This window comes from Urocitellus parryii, chromosome 11 (genome assembly GCF_045843805.1).
Source record: "Urocitellus parryii isolate mUroPar1 chromosome 11, mUroPar1.hap1, whole genome shotgun sequence".
NCBI classification, from domain to species: Eukaryota; Metazoa; Chordata; class Mammalia; order Rodentia; family Sciuridae; genus Urocitellus; species Urocitellus parryii.
The window spans coordinates 24,441,327-24,456,237 of record NC_135541.1 but is presented as its reverse complement, the minus strand read 5'-3'; the positions used below and the strand labels follow the sequence as shown (position 1 = coordinate 24,456,237).

General features: G+C 37.1%; 1 protein-coding gene across 1 annotated transcript in view; it reads right to left on the bottom strand.

Annotated features, from left to right (window-relative positions):
* Positions 1–14,911, bottom strand: part of Macf1 (microtubule actin crosslinking factor 1) — a 327,009-nt gene that overhangs the window by 149,208 nt on the left and 162,890 nt on the right. The window contains exons 22-29 of the mRNA XM_077791438.1: positions 12,834–12,986; positions 11,621–11,775; positions 7,533–7,659; positions 6,912–7,095; positions 6,171–6,340; positions 2,365–2,543; positions 1,231–1,369; positions 362–555 (exon numbers count right to left, since the gene is read on the bottom strand). Coding sequence (XP_077647564.1) covers positions 362–555; positions 1,231–1,369; positions 2,365–2,543; positions 6,171–6,340; positions 6,912–7,095; positions 7,533–7,659; positions 11,621–11,775; positions 12,834–12,986 — 1,301 coding nt within the window. The remainder of the gene's footprint in view (positions 1–361; positions 556–1,230; positions 1,370–2,364; positions 2,544–6,170; positions 6,341–6,911; positions 7,096–7,532; positions 7,660–11,620; positions 11,776–12,833; positions 12,987–14,911) is intronic.

Genomic DNA, 14,911 nt, shown 5'->3' with positions numbered 1-14,911 from the left:
AAAGGTAACAAAACAAGATCCAGAACCTATGTTCTGCCCTTCAGAAAAGATCAGTGTATGACCTTTTAAGTCTATACTATAAAAAGTTCTATTTAATGTCTTACGAAGATATAAAACATGGAGCATAAAAGAGGCACTGCTAATAGTATCATTACTGCTAAGCCAAAAACAAGCCTCAAGTCTGCCTTGGGGTTGGTGGGCCCCATTTTCTGTCACTTACCTTGTTTAGAACTCATGTTTTTAAATTTCTGCCCCTCCCTACCAATTCCTGCCTGTAAAAATGAATGTACAACTATAACTCTATTTCTGTTTAAGCTCTAGTCCCTGTCCTAATAGAAGAAAAAGGTGGGCTGCCACTCACCGGGTCTCCAACTGAGCAATGACACGGTGCCAACGCTCCTGCAGTTGGGAGCCTTTTTCCTGATAGCGCTCCAAATCCAGGTTTCGCTCTGGTGTCAGACGACTCAGCTGCTCTGCCACTCCCTTGGCCTTGGTGATTTCCTCATCCAAGACTGAGAATACCGAATTCTTGTCCTTCACATCATTAAGCCAGTGCTATTAAAATATATGCACAGAAACAAGCTAGATATTTCCCATGCAAAACAAAAAAAGATTCAGACAAAGTAGGAAACAAGGACACTGTCTACAGTGGACTCAAAGAGTAAATGTGTCACTCAGAAACTAGACCCACGAGGGTTGTGCCAGAAATGCCTACACAGGTCATGGTCTTAGCTTTCCCAGGGAGGCCAGTCACAAGTATACCATATGAAGAAAATGCAAAGAACTTTTGTTTGAAGCCTGTCTTTACTATTTAAAAGCTATGCAAGCAAGATAAGTCATTTAGCCAGTTTATATCTTGGTTTTCTCATCTGTATATAGAGATAAAAATCCTTCCCAGAGTGGCTTGTGAGAACCAAATGAGGTAACAGTTAAGTGCTTTACAAACTTACATCATAACCATTGGTTGTATTCAATTAAATCTTTATCTTATTGGGAGAAAAGGGGAAAAAAATAAGTTGAAAGGCACAGTCTTTCCTCTATTCTTTCTAGCTAGACATATTTTTTAGTCCTTTCTTTTCTGAATACCTTGTAAAATATATTAAATGTGATATTCTGCCTAGTTCAAATACAAACTTAAATCAGTGTCATGCCATCCAAAATTGCATTTTGCTGCTAACACAAAGCAATGGATATGTTAAATCAGCCTCCTAAGAAACTAGAGTAACTAACCCGTAATGTAGACCGATGGGACTCCAGAGCTACGAGATCTGCTGGCACTGCTTCTTCTTGACTCAGCTTGATTTCAAAACCTTTGACCAAGAGTTCAGCATCCTGTATGCTACGCACTATAACATCAATTGTCTTTAATCTGTGGTAGGAAAAAAATCACTTTCCTTTATCAGCCCATGAATTTTAAGACCTGGATTATATACCTCAAGGGTTATAGACAGGTTCACAAAATATAACTGCACAAATCAATTTCACCATTATTAGAGGTTTTTTTTGCAAAAACAAGGAACTATGGTAAAATGCCAGGTTAAGCCAATTCAAAATAAAGTTCTCAGTGACACTGGGACATGGACACACGTGGAAGACTCATGGAGAGAAGACTTGAGGCCAGAAACCCACTTGACATCAAAGTATCTAAAATCTGTCACTCCTCAAAGTCACAGGTAGGAATGGAATATTAGGGGAAAAATTTCCACACAATATCTCGTTTAGCTAAAAGGGTTTTTAAAAAATTGTTTAGTCTTGGGCTTGGGAAGTGGCTCAAGCAGTAACGTGCTCTCCTGGCATGCACGGGGTGCTGGGTTCAATCCTCAGCACCACATAAAAATAAAGATGTTGTGTCCACCGAAAACTGAAAAATAAATATTAAAAAATTCTCTCTCTCTCTCTCTCCCTCTATCTTAAAAAAAAAATTGTTTAGTCTTTCTCCCCCTCTCCCCCTCCTGTGTGTGTGTGTGTGTGTGTGTGTGTGTGTGTGTGTGTGGTGTTGGGGATTGAACCCAGGGCCTTGTGCATGTAAGACAAGCACTCTACCAACTGAGCTACAACCCCAGCCCTCTCCTCTTAAAGTCTGTGTTACTTTCAGAAGTATTTAACCCAAGAGAAATGAGGTACAGAACAGTCCTAACACCACAAATTAACTCCTAATCCATATCACTGGCATTTGTTTAATGCAGTCCAAGGGAATCTCCTCTGTCTTACTACGAATTAAAGCCAAGTCGTCTCATCACAGATTCATACTCTTTAAGATATGCAGTCTTTCTGGGTTATTCATGAAACACTCTAGGCCCTCTTCCTTTTTATCCCAGTGGAAACCATTGCCCTTTTGATAAACCATAACCTCAGTTCACTTACTTATTCAAATAGATAGTGGAGAGACTATGGACATGGTCCATCTTCTCAACAAGCAAATTCAGTTCAGAACGCAAAGTAGGGACACTTGAACCAGATGGAGACTGATGGAGAAAGCTGTTGCATTTCATAGAAACAGCATCCAAGTCAGATCTAAGTTGCTGCAAATCCTCTTGGGTGTGCTGTAAGAAACAAGACACACAACAAAGATGGAGACAGAAATGAACAAAGAAGTTAGAAAGAAGTCCTTATTTTAATAGCAAAAATTAGAACTTGCCAAAATGCCCATAAATAGAATGGTTGAATAAACTATGAAACAGTTGTTTTTATATTCTTATAAAAAAATAAGGAAGGATGGGGCAGGCAGAAGGTTCCTAAAATGAGACAGATAAAAATCACTGAAGAGGGAGAAGAGGCAAGAACATGTAAAAGGAATTTCTGAACATAGTATCTGGACTGTAGATATATCTTCAGGCTTGAAGGAAAAAGAACTATAAATAAATGCTGAACTCTAGTTTAATAGGTTTGTTTATGCAGTAGTATGAGTTAGCAATCCTGAAACTATTATATGTAAATGAGAGAACTGAGCAATAAGTAAGTACATTTTGGGTAATACGAAGCAGGTTTTCAGTCTTGAAGAAGGGAGTTACACATTTGGAAAGAGATTAAAATAGGTCTTGTGCTAATGGTGTAGAATTGGATAAAGAGAGATACATACAAATCCATATTTGTGCATGTGTGCATATAATGTATGTATGGCACTGATCAAACATATTGATTTATATGTGCTTTCTTACATATATGGGCATAAACATATATAACATATTTCCACATTCATATGCACATATGTATTGGTAATACATCTGAACAGATGTATAAGCAATGACACACTATATGAGTACATTTAGCAAACCACTCTTTTTTCTAAAGACCATTGCCCATCCAAAAGCAGCAGAACTCCTTGGAGAAATAGTTGATTCCTGGGTTGGGTGTGGCAAAGTCAAGAACCAGAAATATTTTGTTTGTTCAAAAAGAAAATGCTTAAGGGCTGGGGTTGTGGCTCAATGGCAGAGTGCTTGCCTAACCTATGTGAGGCACTAGATTCGATTCTCAATATCACATATCAATAAATAAAATAAAGGTCCATTGACAACTAAAAAAAAAATTGTTTTTAAAAAGAAAGAAAAAAGAAAATGCTCAAAGAATGAAGGGGGCATGATAAAAAGCCATTGGAGTCAGCTTTAAGGGGTTCCCATTGACTAAATTTGTTAAAATTTGAGCATCAAAAGAAAGGTAAGTAGGCTGGGTATGGTGGTACATGCTTATAAGTTCCCCAGCTGGAGAAAAATCCTAGCAATTCAGAGGCTGAGGCAGAAGAATCACAAGTTTGAGACCAGCTTCCAGTAACTTAGCAAGGCCCTGTCTCAAATGAAAAATAAGAAGGATTAGGGATACAGCTCAGTATTAAAATCCCCCTAGGTTCAATCCCCAGTATAGAAAAAAGGAAAAAGAAGAAAGTGATAGAAACAAATTACAGACTACTTAGTAAGAATCCATGAGTAGTGACTGACATTAATAAGTAACGAAAAAAGGAGGTAGGAGGGAAGGAGGAGAAAGTTCTTTCCTTTCAACAGAATGGAAAGTTCTTAAAGGAGTGACAGAATTAGAAAATCAGCTTTTGGCAAGTTCTTGTGGTACTAAGAACTGATTCAGTCAAGACTCACCAATTGATGCTACAACTAGTTGATCAAGGTTTGATGAAAAACAGAATATGCACACCACTTCAAAGTATCCACCCCCATATACCCCCATAAGTATCCCCATAAGTTACTTAGTAATTACCAAGGGGAAAATACTAACAAGAGATCAAAGGTAACGGCAATGGTAATGGGAAGAATTTACATCACAGGCCTCATGATATAATACACTTACTCGCCATGAACATAGTATCACTTCTGTGGTATTCCTGCAAAAAAATGTATAACCTAAGCCTAATCATAAGGAGGACTCAGATAAACACAATGGAAGGACAAATAGTCTATACATTTATTCTCAGAATAAAAGGTTTGCACTCTTCAAAAATTTCCAGGTCATGGAAAGGTGATGAAAACCTGTTTCAAGCTAAAGAAATCTAAAGAGACTGAGCAACTAAATACAAGTGTGATTCTGGATAAAATCTTGGGCAAAATATTCTTTTTGGAGGGAGACGAAAACATGGGTTTTATTGGGTTACCTGAAATTTTATTGAGGTCTGAACTTGTAAAATAGTATTATATTAATGTCCATATCGTAATTTAATTTGCATGGTTATATAAGTGACTGCCCTTGTGTTTTGGAAATGCACACTCAAGTATCAAGGATAAAGAAGCACCATGTCTGGAATTTAATTTCAAGATAAAAAAAGAAGAAAAGAACATTATTATGTATACATGCATAGAAGAAAATGGTAAAAATGAAGAAAAATGTTAATAGCTGGGGAATTTAGTTGAAGGCTGTATGAGAATAAAACTTTTCTGTATATCTGAAATCCAAAATGAAAAGCTTTTAAAAAAACCCAGGTCTATTACAAATAGAGCTGAATATTGATCTTTATTTCTTAGCATTTTTCAGAAACAAATAGATTTGGGATGACTCCATGGGAAAGTAAAAAGCTTCCACATGAGGATTATAAGCTTATATGATATGTCTCATATAGACACATTACATCTTTCTCAGCAGTAAAAAAATCATATGGTTCTCTTATCCTCCTCTTCAAGGTTAGGAATAACTGAGAAAGGTAAGAAAAATCACTCCTTATTAGCCATTTCCTGCCATTCCCTTTAAGCTTCAAATTCATAGTTTTCACAGAGCTCTCTCATACCATTCCAAATAGAAATGTTCTAGTAATACTCTAAATTCCTGTAGCAACGTTAGCTGGAAAATTGAGAAATGCACTAGTTAATAACTTAGGACATCTCTTTCTTTGAAGTCAGTAATTGTAACTCCATCCTTTTCTTCTTCTTTAGACTTACTTTTCTTTGCATGCTCAGAGGACTTAAAACAATTAATATTTGCTAATTTCAAGAATTCTATCCTACATTCTTTTTTTTTAATTTTTTTTTTAAAGAGAGAGTGAGAGAGGAGAGAGAGAATTTTTAATATTTATTTTTTTTTAGTATTTGGCGGACACAACATCTTTGTTGGTATGCGGTGCTGAGGATCGAACCCGGGCCGCACGCATGCCAGGCGAGCGCGCTACCGCTTGAGCCACATCTCCAGCCCCTATCCTACATTCTTATAGCATTTTACATTCCTAGCTCATTATATGCACTTACTACTTAACTTTCAAAAAAGCTGTTAAGCATACATTATTTTCATTTTATAAAAAGGAAGGATTCAAGTTAACTTTCCCAAAATCACTCAAGAGAGGGTGCATCAGAGACCACACTAGAATCTGAATTCTTTTCTTATATTTACTGACTCCTATGATCGACGGTAACCATGACATAGAAAGAAACATAGGCACACATGGGATAGAAGAGAGAGCAGCATCTCTACTAAGCAATTTAAAAATGTTATGTAGCCCACATGTAATACTTAGAACAATTTACTAGCCCATTTGTCTTCTCAAGTCTATATGAAACTAATCAAGTCAGCAATACAGTTGAGGCCAAAACCCTGCTTCTCCATAGGAAAAAGGCTGTAGGGAAGAATTCCTGAGAACTGTCATGAATCTATGGACTTATTTCTTAGAATCTATACTCTTGCCACCCAATTCATTATGAAAGCATTTACTTTGCCCCAGTACTGACCTTTCTCCCCAGGCTTACCTCTTGCTCTGCAATCCTTAATGCAATGTCCTGCCGGGCATCTCTGTCAGTCCTAGAGCTGGCTGGAGACTGAATTCGTTTGACCAGCCTCTGTTCACATTCCTCCAAGCGTAGCCGGATATTCTTCAGCTCTGAGATGTATATCTTGGCCGCAGTCTCCTCTTTGTCCTCTGTGAATGCACAAGCATAGAAGACCACTGAGTCCCCCATGAGAGATCAACAAACCTGAGAACACCACTGGCTCTGGCAGATCAGACATCCATTATTTATTCATTTTTGACAGTACTGGGGATTGAACCCAGGGCCTCACACATGCTAGGTAAATGCTCTACCACGGAGTTACACCCTCACAACTCTTTCCTAATTCTGTTTTGGGACAGGTTCTTGCTACATTGCCCAGGCAAGGCTTGAACTTGCAATCCTTCTTCCTCAGCCTCCCAAGTAGCTGGGATTGCAGGAATGCACCAGCATGCTCCCCTAAAGCAAAATCCTATTTAGGGAACTTTCAGCCTGATCCTAAAGTCCATGCATTATATTCTGATCTTTAAGAATCCAAATATGTTATATTCAGAAGGAAATGTGAGAAGTTGGTTAGCAAAAACAACCAAAATATCAGCTTTCACAATTTGATTTTGAAAATTCATCTCTATAAGGTGTTCTCAATCTAATTTATACAAAGGGACCAGCAGCATCCTTCAGGGCTCTCATACCACCATTCTTCCCTCTTCCTAGCACACACACCATTCTCCATGGACTTCATCAGGTGCTGAAAATGGGTTTTACAAGCTTCTACTTCCTCTTCCAACCGTAATCGATCAGCCACTGAGAAGAGTGCAGAGTCACGACTGTCCTGCAGAAAATCTTCATAGTGAGCCTGGAGGTTCTTCATAGTCTGGTGGCACTCTCCTGGTGCTAATGACCGAAGCTAGAGAGAAGTAGCCAAAAGAACTTTCAACAGAGTGGGCACCTAATACTTTCTCTCTTATCCCTTTTTATTAAAGTCTAACATGTATACAAAACAGAGCACAAATCATAAACAGTTTGATTTACACAAACTGAATTCATCCATGTAACCAGCATTTAGATGAAGAAACAGAATATTACTAGAACCCCAGAAGCACCCCTTGTGCCCCACTGGACATATATAATAATTGTCTTGTCAGTTTACCACTTCATTTCATCAGGAAATCCCCAACCATTCAAACTGCTAATTCTAGTTCTTAAGACCCTAGGGTCACTAACATGAAATAGTATCTCTGATTCCACTTTACTCCATTCCGCTGGGGAGAAGTCTCCATTAATGAAAAAATCTCCTTTTGGAAAAAGGAATAGGATGTGGCCTGAGGCAACATTCACAATCACCTTTTCTAGGTTCCAGGTCTGTATAAGATCAAGGTCCTTCCGCAGATAGTTCCAGGAGATAAGGCTTTTGGTGTTCACATGTAGCTGGTGCCAAAGGGCCATCACCTTCTGATAAGATTGTTCCACCCTAGAAACAACACAGAACCTGATTGTAGCTTCTGAAAAACTTGAGCTCTGCATTAGAGACCTCCTAAAGAAAAATGTGATTGGTTTAGAAGAGCTAAACTTATAAATTGGGCAGAGAAAGGCCAGAAGTACTGACAACATAGGAATCTTTTATTTTATTTTTTCCCTCAGTACTGGCAAAGAACCCAGCACCTTGCACATGTTAGGAAAGTTCCCAACCACTGAGCTATAGCCCCAACCCTTTTTTAAAAGCTTTTAAGTGCCCAGATTGGCCTTGAACTTGAAATCTTCCTATTGCAGCCTTCCAAGCAGTCTGGGATCATAGGTGTGTACTACCAGGTATGGAACAGGAATCTTTAGAATTATAGTGAGATCTTCCATTTGGATTTTTTACAGTACTATTTAGCAGTCTCACAAATGTTATCTGAATGTAACACGATTACAAGAAGCTAAAGGGAAGAAATAAACAGGGAGAACAATAATAGAATAAAGTATAGACCAAATGACCCATTTGGAATTGTTGAAAAATGATGACATCAATGCTTAAAAACTGATTTGCTATGTTCTACATATTTATAGAAGTGCTAAAATATTTTAAAAATAATAGCAACTTTAGAAGTTCATATAAAAGGAAACTGCAGAATGTGGGGCTTGAGGGTCTTTTTAAAAAAATTTTTTTAGTTGTTGATAGACCTTTATTTTATTTATTTATATGTGGTACTGAAAAAAATCAAACCCAGTGCCTTACACATGTGCTACTGCTGAGCCCCAGCCCCAGCCCCAAGGTTTTTTTGTTTTTTGTTTTTGTTTTTGTTTTTTTAGGCATTCAATCTTAATTTCTAGAAGGCTTGCAAACAGATACAGACACACTTACACACAGTTACCTTGAATTTCATTAACCTGAGAAGAAAATGTAAGACAAATAATACGATGGAAAACAAGAAGCTAACATATCAGTTAAATGTGAGAAATAAGAGACACAAAATCCATTTTTCTATCTTTCCTTTCTGCAAAAATCCTGCTGAAATTTCAGTCAAATTCAGGAAATCTTCAAAGAAGAATAAAAATACAAGGAAAAAAAAGTTGAAAACAGGAGAACATTAGAAAATCAGCTCAAAAGGTCCAATACTGATAAATGGGAGTTATTTTGTTTTGTTTTGGTATCAGGGACTGAACGCAGAAGTGCTTAACCACTGAGCCATATCCCTAACCCTCTTTTTGTATTTTATTTAGGACAGGGTCTCACTGAGTTGCTTAGGGCCTCACTGAGTTGCCGAGGCTGGCTTTGAACCCACTATCCTGTCACAGCCTCCCGAGTCACTAGGATTACAGGCATGTGCCACTGTGCCCAGCCAAATGGAAATTCTTTAATAGAGAAAATAAAAACAACAGAGAATGAAAATAATTAAAGAAATAGAGAAAAACTTTCAAGATCTGAATGAAAAATTTCTCGTTTATGTTCATTATGTTCATTAGAATGTGAAGAGGCTAACCCACAGATTAGAAACAAACTTTTTCTTTTCTTCTGTTTTTTCAGTTTTTATTTTATTTTGAGATAGGGTCTGACCAAATTGCCCAGGCTGGGCTCAAACTCAAGATCTTCTTGCCTTTGAGTAGCCGGGATTATAAATACAGGCCAGCACATTCAGCTTTTCACAGATTAGAAACAAAGAGTCTAAAGTTTTCCCAGAAAATAAAGATTTCATTTGAAATATAGAGATATCAAACTATCCTGCATCATAATGATGATAGAGTATATTATCATATGCATTTGTCAAAACTAGTAATTCTGCTGCTCACTACAAAAAATGAACTTTACTATTATGTATAAAATAAAAAAAAATTTTATAAAATTTTTTTTCATTTTTATAAAAAATGAAAATGGCTCTGTACATCTCAGCCAGAATCCCTGGAGCATAACAAACAAATAAACAACAACAAAAACCAGTAAGGCAATGTCTTCAAAGTTCAGAGTGAAAATAATTTCCAAAACAATTATATATATGACCAATAACTATTAAGGGAAAAGAAAGGCAATTTCAGATATGAGAGGTCTCAAAAAATTTACCTCCCATGCAATCTTTTTCAGTTAGCTTCTAGAAAATGTACTTCACTAAAATAGGCACTGAACCAGTACATTAAGACCTGGAATCTAGGAATCAGTGATCTAACACAGAAAGGTAAATGAAGTGAATCCTCAAGTGAAGGTGAAGTGAAATGCTAGAGGCAATTCTGAATCAGGACTACAGAACATGTGCAGAGTGGGAAAGGAAGATGTTTCTAAGAAAAGATAAAAATGGGGGCTGGGGTTGTGGCTCAGCAGTAGAGCATTCACCTATCAAGTGCGAAGCACTGGGATGGATCCTTAGTATCACATAAAAAATAAATGAATAAAATAAAGGTTAAAAAAATTAAATTAAATTGGGCTGGGGATGTGGCTCAAGCAGTAGCGCGCTCGCCTGACATGCATGCGGCCTGGGTTCGATCCTCAGCACCACATACAAACAAAGATGTTGTGTCCGCCGAAAACTAAAAAATAAATATTAAAAAATTCTCTCTCTCTCTCTCTCAAAAAAAAAAAAAATTAAATTAAAAAAAGAGAAAAATGAAAATGCCTATGGTGTTTGGCCATATTAAAGGCCTTTTGCAATAAAAGGGAAGGCTTTGAAGAAAACCATAATATGCAAATGGAAAAGTAAACAAACTAAAAAAATTGATTACCTTCCTCAAGAAAACATAAACAATTTATTCACACACACACACACACACACATATATATATATACACTTACCTAGTCATTCATTCTTTCATTCAACAACCATTTACTGAATACCTACTTTGTGCCAGAAATGATTCTCTAGATGTTAAAGATACAGAGGTAAATAAAACAAAAACTTCTAATAAGAGAGAGGCAATAACACATACATAATCTCCTAGGCAGTGAAGAACATTAAAGATGAATAAAAGACAAAATGAAAATGGGGACAGCAGTGACAAGGGCAATAATATTAACCAAATGAAATAAGGGAGGGAATCATGTAAGCATGTGGAGGAAGGAAGAAGTGCAAAGGTCCTGAGGCAAGACTATGCTTTCTGTGTTTGAGAAACAGAGCTCAGCAGAATGACCACAGCTGAGTACAAGCAAGGCTCAAGACAGGGGATAAGTTCAGAAAGGTGAGGCAGGACTGCTTCACAAAAGCCCCCTAGAGAACTCTATAGCTCCTAATTACATCTGGAAGACAAGGAAAGGGGAAGTATATTTGCATGTGAGTATAGAGAAAGCTAAATGTTAATTTTCTAGAGTAAGAAGTTAATAGAATTTCCAAAGTTGAAAAAATCAGGAAATAGCAGAGAAAAATAATCACATTATTCAGAAATTTGGAGTTAAAACAGAAAAATCTGCCAAAAGAATTTAAAATAGCTGACTCTGCAAAGTGCAATTCTGAAAGCGGGGGTTATCACTAGTTGTTGTTGTTGTTGTTTGCTTAAGAGATGGGGGTCTTGCTATGCTGCCCAAACCAGAATCAAAGTCTTCACTTCAAGTGATCCCCCCACTTCAGCCCCCAAGTAGCTGGAACTACAGGGGTACCCAGTAGTTTTTATTATAATAAGCTATATAGTATAATCCAACTTTCTAAACTATATACATATATATCTTTCATAGAACATAAATTTGCTGTCATTGAGAAAATCAGCGCTCTTAGATTAAGCTGTTTATATCCAAGAATTCTTTTAAAAGGAAATATCACTGAATATACTTCAACTGAGCAAAAAGGATTTATTGAAGATCTACTGTGGCTGCAATGTGAGACTTGATATTCCTAACAGGAGGTCTTTACTAGAAGAACCTTTACAATTTGGTTGTTCTGTTCAAGATCACAAACATGAGTTCATCCTTACATCAGTTCAGCTAGGTCAAAGAGCTGAGGTGGTGGCACTGAGTAGCAGCTGAGCACAGTTACCTGCTGGCCATCTCAATGGCATCCTTATTGGGAGGGGGTATGAGGAAGCAGACTGAGGGCACCATCGCCTCATTCCCCGTGGGGCTGATCACCTTCCATTTGGTCCGCTGAGAATTATCTTCAAGCACACACTCATCATTCTTACAAATAGTGATCTGAGAGACAAAGTCACAAGTTATTGCTAGTGGAGAAACCAAAGGCCCATTATTACCTGCTATCTGATTCCAAGGCTATGAAATCCTTAAGAAGAAAAATCTGCTTAAAAACTGCTTTCACTTGGGGGTCCTGATTATATAAATCCACAACTCAACAAATAAATTAAGGAAACAAATGTTTATCAAAAGCCTATTATATGTCAAGTAATAGAGTATGATGGTTATAAGGAGTCTATAAGACTCTCAAGAGTAATCTCTGTACTAAACACCATTCAAGTAGAAATTAATTGAACATGAATAATCACAACTTGCTTTGAGATACTTCCTTCTCTTCCTTTCCTATCATTCTACTCTGACTCCTGAAAATATTTTATCATTGTGGAATTATCAAGTCTATCTCTTGAGAGAAAAGTAATCAACATTATTATCCCTATTTTAGAGACAGAAATGCTGTGACACTGAAAAATGCAGTCCTACTCTTTTATTCATTCTTTCTTTTGTATAACTACGAGTGCCTGCTGAGATAAAGTAACACAATGGTAAGCAGACAAACATGCTTTGTATTCCACACACTCTGGTATAGCAGAAAGTAACAATATTATGTGATAAATACAGTTTATGCAGGAACAGTGCAGAGGACATGGCCCAGTCTTGACTAGAGAGGTAATGTACAAAATAAGGATGCTGATATGACAACCAAAGTGAAAGAAACTCAGTAGCAGCAGGGACAGAAAGATGTGTACTTAGGAGATATTTACAACTTAATATTGATTTGGTTGTCCTACTATCTGTGGGAATAACTCCCAGGTATCACAAAGTCCCACTTCTGTCAATTCTCTGGCAACTAGATCGATGATGGTACCAATCACCAAGGGTCGTAACAGATTAAGATTGTGGAGTTGAGGTCTATTTTTCTGGGTGATGGGGATTTGAGCATATTTAAATTCTAATTTTAACATTTCAATAACTTGATGTCTCCCTATAATCATAATCCTAACTAAAGAGTTCCTTTCTCTCCTTCCCTCTGGGCCCTAGAGGTAAACTTTCCATCCCTTCACCTCAATCTGCCGATAGTCACAGATGGCCTTCACAGAAATGGTGCTCTTTAGCACATGGTCTGGACTGCGCGGCTTTAGCTGAACAATGGTTTTTGATCTTCCAACAAGACTGGCAACGGAGCTCTTGGACTGGATAAGCTGCTCCTTTTCATCCTACAAAATGAGAAGAAAATCAAAAGGACATTATTGTTGCTACTTAGGGTCACTAAAACAATAATGAAAACTCACTGCTCCACCCCCTAAGAGAATGTCATTTCTCAGTTAAGTAGGGATCCTTGGTGGAGCCATCTTAGATAAAGATTTAGACAAAGATAAAGAAAAAAGAAAATAATGTTTCTGTCTTTTATCAAGTACTTCTATACTCTAAATGGTAGCTTTCTCCCTGTACCCTTTTCAATGACCCCAAAGCCACATGCAAAAAAACAAAACAAAAACAAAAATAAACTTCCTGCTGCCAAAATAAGGCTAATTAGCTAATAAAGGATTCCCCTAAATACAGTTCAGAAAGTGCAGAAGTTAAAAACAATAATAATAAGAACCATATAATTATTATTATTCATTTTCTCATCAGTAGAAACCAGTTCTTCCCTTTTTTGCTTAGGAGAAGATAGTTGAGCTATTTAAAATTTTTAATTTAAATTTTAATTTTTAATTTAAAATATTTCTATCTCCCAAGCTCTACTTCAAGTATTTCCTTTTTTCAATTGAATTAAGCTTTCTAGAGAAAGATTTTAGTTCTTGAACCAACAAATAAATACTGTTGGTAAAAGCATTATGATAAATGATTTAGGGTTTACCTTTTAGAATCTTGCCATGCTATATTCATGTAAATCTGACTGGTTTGAATGAAGTATCATGCAAAGTTGAAAGTCAAATCTCTGCAAATCCAATTATCTTAAAAGCTAATGAACTTCTTGTCAACAAAATTGGTAGTAATCTACGACCAATTCCATTAGAAAGTAAATGATAACCTTTATCTATTAAGCAGGATGTTTCAAGCCCATTGTGAGGCATAAAAGTCCCCAAAAGAGGGCTTTCTTAGGATGGATATAGATGTGATGAAAGAGTTAATAATGTTAAGAAATGTCATTTAAGAATTAAGAATATGCATGTAAAGAAAAAGAAATGCTTAAACAAACTACCTGTGCCTGTCCCCGGGAGCATGATTGGAAGAAATACAACTTTAACTTATTAGTTAAGAAAGAGGAATGGAATACATCAGGGAGACAGCCATACTTCCATACTTGAGAGCTGGTCTACCCATTCCAGTTTCCTTGCAATAAAGACGTCAATTTCTGTCTAACCCACAGCCAAACATCTCAAGCTCCAGAGATCAAGTGCTCAGCGTGGTAAAAGTTCTGAAAAGAACCAGAAGCCAGGACAGATGCTCCCGAACCTGACGGACAAGCTGAGGAGCAGACCCAGGTGACTCCATGCCCCGATGACGCCGCCAACCCGATGCCCCTGACCTGGAGAGGAGGGAACAGAGCAGCGACCCTCGAGAAGAGAAGATATGACAATTGCAGAGGAGTTACCCTATGACAGGAAGGTACTCTGTGGAAGGGAGGACATAATAGCCAGGGATTATATTCCTCCTTCATAACTGGAGTACCTCTGAGAAACATTTTTAAAAACAACCGAAAAGTCAGGCTTTTCTCCTTCATTCCAAATTAATTAAATTAACATTCTATTGCCCTAGTGAAGCACTGAATGTAAAGGTTTACTACTATATTTGAAAGCATTTTTTTAAAAATTTGGACTGGGGAGGTAGCTTAGTGGTAAAATGCTTACCTAGCATGCACAAGGCCCTGAGATCAAACCTCAGTATCACCACCAAGCAAAACAAAACAAAACAAAAAAAACCTCAACTAATGTTCACAAACACCCAAATCTCACTCACAGAAACAAAACAAAAAAGCTAATTTGGGTTATTCTAGTTCTCTCATTTAGAATTTTTCTACTGAAATGTGAGAATCCTTTAGCTTCTCCCATAGGAAAAGTGATTTCCTTATTGAATATACACTTCTACTATTTTAATTTGAAATGTAATTTGAGCCCTGTCTTGCCTTCTATGTAAT